Source organism: Limulus polyphemus, unplaced genomic scaffold (genome assembly GCF_000517525.1).
Source record: "Limulus polyphemus unplaced genomic scaffold, Limulus_polyphemus-2.1.2 Scaffold122, whole genome shotgun sequence".
NCBI classification, from domain to species: Eukaryota; Metazoa; Arthropoda; class Merostomata; order Xiphosura; family Limulidae; genus Limulus; species Limulus polyphemus.
Window position 1 is genome coordinate 982959 of NW_013665732.1, and position 8910 is coordinate 991868.

At 32.4% G+C, this 8910-nt stretch overlaps 1 protein-coding gene across 1 annotated transcript in view; it reads right to left on the minus strand.

The window, feature by feature from the left end:
• Positions 1-5243, minus strand: part of LOC106472622 — a 42433-nt gene extending 37190 nt beyond the window's left edge. The window contains exons 1-3 of the mRNA XM_022402091.1: positions 5205-5243; positions 4530-4863; positions 2265-2375 (exon numbers count right to left, since the gene is read on the minus strand). Of these exons, the coding sequence (XP_022257799.1) occupies positions 2265-2375; positions 4530-4863; positions 5205-5243 (484 nt within the window). The remainder of the gene's footprint in view (positions 1-2264; positions 2376-4529; positions 4864-5204) is intronic.
• Between the last annotated feature and the right edge of the window lie 3667 nt (positions 5244-8910).

The following is an 8910-nucleotide window of genomic DNA, read 5'->3' on the forward strand; positions in this document are numbered from 1 at the left end:
GATTAGTGCGTTTTCGATTAGTGCAGCTCTTTTAAAGAACACATTAACCGCACTAATCGAGGGATTCCTGTATTTCATAAGATGGATCTATTTTGCTAAACGATATTATTCAGCTATATACTTATAAACACTTCAACTGTTATAGGTGAATGTTAGGTGTTATAGTGTTACAGTTCTTTCAAAGAGCGTTCCATTGCATTAATTGCGAATAGTTTCTTCCAAATATGTTTTACGATACTTCTTAAATAAAACCAAAGGAAAAAAAATAAACCCCAAATTAAAGAAATATCTAGGATTAAAAGTGTATAATAAGAAATCTGAATAAAACAGGAAAGTAAAACAGAACTAAAGAACAAGCAAGAAAGAATATCAAACTCAAAGGGATGCAAAAAGCAGGGTATATCAACTAAAGTCAATGGGATGCAAAAAAGCTCACTCAAAAGCATAGCGTATCAACCATACTCAAATGGATACAAAAACGTCTGTCAAAAACAGGGTGTATTAACCAAAGTCAGAAAGATGCAAAAAGCTCAATCAAAAGCATTGTATATCAACCGAAGTCAAATGGATACAGAAAGGTCTGTCAAAAGCAGGGTATATCAACCAAAGTCAAATGGATACAGAAAGGTCTGTCAAAAGCAGGGTATATCAACCAAAGTCAAATGGATACAAAATTAAATTAGTCTGAAATAAAATTAAAGGTTGCAAAAACTGAGTTGAAAAGAAAGTAAAACTAACTTAAAAGAAAACAAAATCAAGAACATGAAAAAAGTGTAAAAGAATCTGAAATCAAGATCCTATAAAACATGAGCTAACGTACACTGTTTGTTTACTTGTTTCCCAATTATCACACAAAGATACACAAACGACATAGCCAACCTTACTTCTGAATAAATAGTCTAGGTGTAGGACAGCTAGTAGCAGCACTCACCACCAAATCTTGTGCTACTTTTGTTTAACTCAATAGTGAAATTTGACTGTCACTCTTATAGCTCACTCGCTACCCAAAAGTGCGGAGCGCATTTTTGTGGCAACGATCCGCAAACCATAAATTCTCCGATTCATAGTCCAAGCACGATAACCAATAGGTCCATGCCAAGCCCGAGTAAAAATAAAGAACATAACTTCCTTAAATCTATAACAATAATCCTCTTAATTATTTTAATTATGTCATTCCTATTGTCCTATCATTATTCCCATTACTAAACAATCATGTAGCGCAAGCTTAGGCTTCATGTATTGAAATACTTAATGTTTTAAAAGCGTTTCAAATAACAGTTTGTTTACTGTAACCTAGCAAACCTACTGAGGTTTTAACAATACGATATTGATGGTCTGAATAAAATCCAAGTTAGTGTGCAGGATGCTAGCTAGAATCAGTGAACACTTCAAAACAAATGATCGTTACAAAATCTTTACTCAGGAATATGCTTGATGTTCTCATGGAGAATGATATAACGCATATTGAACATCTTCTCTGACAGTTTTGGAACCACCATGTTTCATGTCCAAACTTCCTTGAGTAAAACATATGATACTCAATGTGCATCTGGTGACATTTTGCCTCTTCATCTCCTAGAATAAGCAGTTTTTAAGACATAATTTGCCTGTTATGGCTTGGTGGTTGGTGAGCTCCACGCGTAATTTGAGGATTCGAATCCCCGTCTCCGAACATGCTCGCCCTTTCAGCCGTTAGAGCGTTATAAAGTAGTGTTTAATCCCACTATTTGTTGTTAAAGGAGTAGCCCAAGATTTGGCGGTAGATGGTGTTGACTAGCTATCTTCCCTCTAGTCTAGTTTACCACTGCTAAACTAGGAACGGCTAGCGCAGATAACTCTCGAGTAGCTTTGTGCGAAATTCAAAACCAAGGCAAACAAATAAACTAAGACAATCATCTTGAATTATAATAACTCTGTATAAACATATATTATATCGCCAACTTTAAATTATTAATATTTTAATAAGTAATACACTATCCGAAACTTTTTATTACAACTTTCTAAGGAATCTATATGGTTTAGTTTTAATTATTACGTGGCTATAAATGTTACATAGATATATTCTACCAGAAAGAGCAACGTGAGGAAATCTGGAAAAAAAAAACTAACTAAAACTAAAGAAACTATTTTTAAAGATTATTCATCTTGGATTTTAGCATGTTGAAAAAAAACGATATTATGTTACCAAGTACAACATAGTTAGCAACCCTATTTCGGGTTACTTTTGAGACTAATCTTTTCAGTAAAATAATTAAAACGCTCACCTTCTTTTGCCACACAACGAAGAATGAGTGAAGAACCTTCGTCATAAGGGCCAATCTGTCCGTACAAGAGCTCGTTTTTCTCATTAGTAATGAGAACACTTCTAGGGGGAACTTGCAAAATAGATATTAAAACAAGTATTACAAAATGGTTCATCTATAACAAAAACAATTTAGCTATGCCTTACTAATGGTTGATCAGATTGGCTTCCACGTCTAGAAAGTAGTGATCTGTTTGAAATATTTCACTGTAATATATTTTTCTCGGAGCCTTAATATAACTCTCAATGATAACAAGAAAGTCTAACAACTCTAAAACGTAACTTCATTCGACTGAATAGTTTCTTGTATTTTGAAATTTTGGCCAAAACATGTGTAGAAGAGATTAACTCTCAAATTATCAATTTGTTTCTTATTATTTATATTCTGCATACCGCATCATACTGAGTAATTATATGTTTTTTTCTCTGCCACAGCACCCAGTGTAAATAAGTTGTAAAAAATGGATGAAATCGTTAATTTTTTATGCAAAATACTTGGAAATTAATGCCATTAGTTAGAAAAAGGTCATTGCAATAGCAAATGTATTTTGTTTTATTTTTCTGGTGACTCGTATGTTACCCAATATCCTGTAACCAACAAACACTCCGATGCATAAATAGTTGAGAATAAATGTGCATAAAAATCAGAAGTGGTCCATATAGACCCTATCGTTAATTCTAGAGCAAAGGCTTGCAGTAAGGATAACAGTGCTTAGTATATGTTAGAATTAAACTGTCTGCAACACTACAACAAACGGTGAACAGGATGTAGAAAGATAGAAGCTGGCAAACTTTATTCAGTTTTCAGTTAATTGAAAGAAATATGGTGTTGGGACATTAACTGACACGTGCTCTCATGCAAACTGAAGAACCTAACATGCAATCAAAACGCAAACTACATTTAAGTTAATATATACATAAACATCAACGCAAGGTTTTGGCTCTGCACCTTTTCGAAAATAGCTTCAAAATACAAATACATTTAAATAGATTGTGTTTGGTGCCCTATAAAAGAACTGTCCACCCCTCGTTTACGGGACGAGCTACTCTTTTAATCAGTGTAAATAATGTAAAATGTAATCAGGAATATCAAACTTAAGATTATTTATCAACGTATACAGCACGTGATTAGTACATAAAAGCATTTAATGTGATCTTTTTTCTCTTTTTAAGCACCAGAAAGATAAGGTTTAGTGTTTAACATGCAACTGAGGTTAGGACAGACGACAACTAACCGTAAAAGACATTGCTTCCTGCCACGCCTAGTATGTCTAAGTACTGAACAAAATGGACGACCTCAACTTATCAGAGAATGGAGTAAGTTAGCAAACGACTTATTTTGAGATTGAAAAATCGGTACTTTTTGAAAATATGGTACGTAAATAACAGAAGAAAAAAGATACTTTCTTTCATTCCCAGTTAGAGTATTCTTTAACGAATTTTACTAAAATAGAAATATGTCTATTATAAGAAAACTAATTTGTCCAGTTTTGTTAATTAGCCACAACAATTGAGAAAAGAAACCTATGTGGTTTATTATAACATTTTTGTATACAGCATGATGTTTTATTGGATCTGAAATACAGCTGATTGCTTTGAATATTCATATGCATTTCTGAAATGTGGGAAGTATTTAGAAAACAAGAGAGAAAAGTGTGACTAGGTTTTTTAAAAACAAATAAAACTAACGTATGAGTTTTCGTACTTCGTTTATTTACAATTGGGAAGATTAAACAAATCCTTTGTGTATTTGTAATAACCTTTCATGGAGAAATCTTACGAATAGTATTCCAGCGCTAAGAGCTAAGTGTTATGCCTAACACATTCGTTTTTTTTCATATAAACAATATTGCAATGACCATTTTTAAACTGAAATTACAAAGGTTATTGATCAACTCGTTTTCGGCTTGCTGCATGAGCTTACTTTTAACCTTACACTCGTGTGTTTCCTTAGTGAAATTCTGTCATTATACTTTCAGCTTATCTATACTGAGTAAAATCTGAAAAAGTTTGTAAAATGTTTATCTTTTTTGTTGTAATATAGTCAATCATAGATTCTATCTTATAATTTATCCTGTTCGGTTAGTATATGGAATATGTATGTTAATTTTTTTATAATGATATTTTTAAACCTACCTGTTTACTAATTTTCAAAATTCATCTTAATTTACCAAAGGCTTGAATGTTTACTAATAACATGAATCGTAGTTCAAAATAACTTACGTACCAATAACATCTACATTTATTGCGCTTTTGAGAGTTCTTCCCCATCGAAAATCGACTCTGCAACTGTACTTTCCTTCATCTCCATCTTCAACAGATTTGATGGTCAGAAAAGCCAAATCAATGTCCAAGTTAAAATACAAGTAAGCTCTTTGTCCCAGGAAGTTGCTGGTAAAGTGTTTGGAGTTCTCCAGTGCACCATATCTAGAGTCTACACTGAAAATTGGAGCACTGATTCCTGACTTGTACCACAGTACCAAGGATATGAAGTCATCTTCAGAAGGAAGACTGATGTTACATGGTAGTTGAATCTGACTATCGACTACAGCTTCAAGTGTCTGTATGTCTGAGAAAAGAACGTAAGCATGACTAGAGGGGCGGGGAGAGGTTATCAGTAGTATCGTCGTAAACACTCAGTCAACAATCCTATATAACGAAGGTATCACAATAAAATGTTCATGGCGTCTAATTACTGAGCATAGTTAAAGTTGATTATTAATCTATAATCGTATGTTTGGTTAAATGATAAGACAACGCAACTGGCCGAGGCCACTTATTAATATTATTTCCTCTTTATCTGTGTCAAAGCATATTATATCAAGAAAAATGTATATTTTCAGAGTATTCTTTAAAGTAGCCCCATAAACTTAAGCCTAGATTTTCATAAAATATAGTTTACCTTAGTCATTACCAGGTTTAAGACTCTGTCTCCTACCATTTTAGATTAAACCAATACACTCTCTACATCAGAGAAACAGTTCGTATTTAGTGCTAAACGTGTTTACACAAAGCTATGTAAGCGCTATCTGTCCCTAATTTTTTACTGACCGACTAGAAGGAAGGCAATAGCACCCACCGCCAACTCTTGGGCTATACTTATAAGACAGAATAGTGGAATTTCACCGTCACGTTTATAGTCTCCAAGTTTAGAGCGTGTTTTGGCGGCATGTTTTGTTAAATCATGATGAATGTGTATATCTGTATTTGAGATCAGCATTGAAGAGAGTGAATGAATTTATTGTTCAATTTATATTTAATCAAAGAGTAACGCAGTTAAATTTATCAGGTTCTATCAATGCAACTTTCTGGGATGCTATAGATAAAGACGACTTTATCCAAGATTTATTAGTATAATGTGCAAATATCCTACCTTTGGAGATTTTAAGAACAAAAAAATCTGTAAAATAACTGTGATAACAATAAAAATGTTCTTGACAAATTATTTCAATTGTTATTTCTTACGATAAAAAATACTATCTTTCACATTTTAGAAATACAACATTTTTACACTGACTTACAGCCCAATGTAATAATACCTGTGGTTAATACTCGTTCTAGCATATTATTAGTCAAATAGAATAAATTATCATAAATGAAACTTAAGGAGCATTCTACAAAGTAATCAAAGTTTCTTTTTTTTAGAAACTATACAAAACATATCATGCGCTTGAAATCCGTAATTAAACTGACAGTTCCCGGTCGTGCTGAACATTAGATCTTGGCCCTCACATTACCACTTGTATGTAAGTAAAGACTTGTAAAGTATCGCACACGCTCAAACATTGGGGAATATTTAGATGTTTAATCAATGACTGTGGAAATAAAACAAATCTCTATAAACAAAATAAAAAGGACACTCACCAAAATAATTTGTACGGAGATAATGCCCACATGATTTGAAAATATTCACCACAAAGCATATAGTCGTAACCAATGTCTGTCGGTATGTTTATTTATTATTTTATACACATATAGAATCCAGGTCGAAGGACTCTCTAAGAAGTAATGCCTAAAGATAAAACACTGTGACTAGTGCTTTCACCTTTGGTCATTAGTCACATGACTAAGTAATGCGTTAGTATCTATAAAAATGACAGACAAACCAGAAATTATATTTACGTCTCTTTCAAGTTTCTTACGATAAAGGACAAGAAAATATATATCTTTTATTTCACATTTTATAAATCCATCATTACAGAATAATCTTTGCAAGCAAAACAAACTGTACGTCCACTATTCATTAACTCTCACAATGAAGAACGGGTTTTGTATGTCACTGAACTTAACAGTCAGCAAAACAAAATTATATAATCGGGCACTTTACATAACAATATAAAAAAGTAAATGTATATTCATGAAGTGCTCAATATTTGCTAGTACATTAGGAAATTATTTTCTGCTTCTGGTTACTACTTTTGATCTAGAACTCACATATTTGTCATTTAAATATAACTTTACAAATATAACTCACAATGATTTATACATAGTCTAACTTCTCGTAAGTGTAATCATTTAGACACGTAAAGAAATAACAGTAACATTCATCTTATAGTTTGAACTATGTTCTTCAATTTTATTCAAGGGTTAATTTTATCTGACAAGCTGACAAAATAATAACCTTTGATATTTACAAATAACATAAACTGCAATACGTATGGATCACCATGCTTAAATTAGCTTTCATAAAAGCATGGTCATTTACGTTTGTGTACAATTCTTGTTATACCTCCTACATACTTCTAAGTTTTGTGTCTCATGACAAAAGGTATGATCTACACATGTATCCCTTACATGAAATCAGTTTATAAATTCTCATATAAACCATTTACATTTGTGATTAGATTTATCTCTAGTCTTTATTTTACATAACTATACAGAAAGCTAAATGTAAATTTATGAAATTATCAATATTTGATGATACACTAGGATATTATTATCATTTTTTGTTTATAGATTGATACTTTCTGTTTTTGATCTAGTGATCACATATTTGTTGTTTAAATCTTCCACTGTTTATAAATATAACTCACCAAGATCTATACATAGTCTAACATCTTCAAAGCGTAATTATTTAGATATAATAGAATTTTAGTTTTTACGTCTTAAACGTAAACAAAGCTGACATAAAATTTATGAAAATTTAGCAAAGTTTACTGTAGTAACAGGAATAAGTTAAAGTCGTCACACATTATCATACGGTTACTGTTACATAAGTTCAGAGATATGAGAGAATGTTATACACTTTTAATGTGACCATTGATAAAAATCATTCTTTTGACAGTAAATAGGTGTATAATGCTGGACATATTGTCACTGCAGTGTTATTTCTGTCGGTTTAAAGAAAACTTTTACAGACTCGGTGTTTGCCGACAGTCTCGAAGTCTCATGCCAGATAAAAATTGCAGACAAACACCGAGATAATCGGAGTTTCCTCTCGTACAGGCCTACAAAAAACTTGTATTCAATCTATGCTAAATGTACGATGACTTTCGTAAGTTATTTAGAAACATATAAGACTGTCACACATGCCAGAGAAGACCTGTCACCAGTACTCAAGTTCGTGAGTCGGCTGGAAATATCGCATCTAAAGTTAAATACATTGATAAATGATGTAACATTAATAACTGATACAGCGTTTTGACCAATACTGTGACACATTTCCAGCCTACATTACGAGCTCGGGTACTGGACGATAAGTATCGTCCAGTATCTGCGACAAATGCATATGTTTTTATATATGATTACGTAAACTTTTGAACCCTTTATTTTCAATATTAGATATAATGTAAATACATAGATATTGACAATGTTTTACAGCCATTTATATATGGACGAGCCACACAGATTTGACTGTGTATTGCGAAATATAATTTGGCCAACTCAGAATTGACCTTTGTCATGTATGTCAACGACCTTTCTCCTCTTTCTATATCTTTTTTTCTCTCTCTACCTTTCCCATGTGACTACGTGATGATCTCTTAAATAATAGTGTCTTAACGTTAGACAGTCTCAATGTTTTACGAACTTCAAGGGAATGGATGGATAACCAGAGACTGAATATCAACAACTTTAATGACCAAACCGAAATCTGAATTCTATCAGCTCCTCTATTCTTAGTAAAAAATCGAAATACTGTTAGCAGTGAGTCTATAAGGGTGAAGTGTTATTTGGTGATTGTATGCTTTCAATGTTAATGGCGTCAGTTAGAAAGAACACACTTACATTCAACTTTGTATAACCCACTTTACACGTGGTTTTGAACATGTATGTGAGGTAAATTACATCTGTAGTGTAGAAGAAAGTTCAGTTCTCAAAGATTTATGAAAAAAAAGCAAGTGTTACTAGTCTATAACAGTGATTAGTCACATTTATTATCTAGTAAAATGATTTAGCACAGAGTTTATTGACTAGATGTTAAAATTAAAGTTCGTAAAACATGCATTATATTTGTATAGCTCATGTGTTTTGAAGTTAGATGGACTGATTGAACTTAGGCTGAACATGTCACAATGAGTCAGGGTGAAATGGCATTAATGATCCACAGATGGAAATGAAAAGAATGTCTATATGCTGCATACTGTCTTATGGAAGTATATAGAAACATC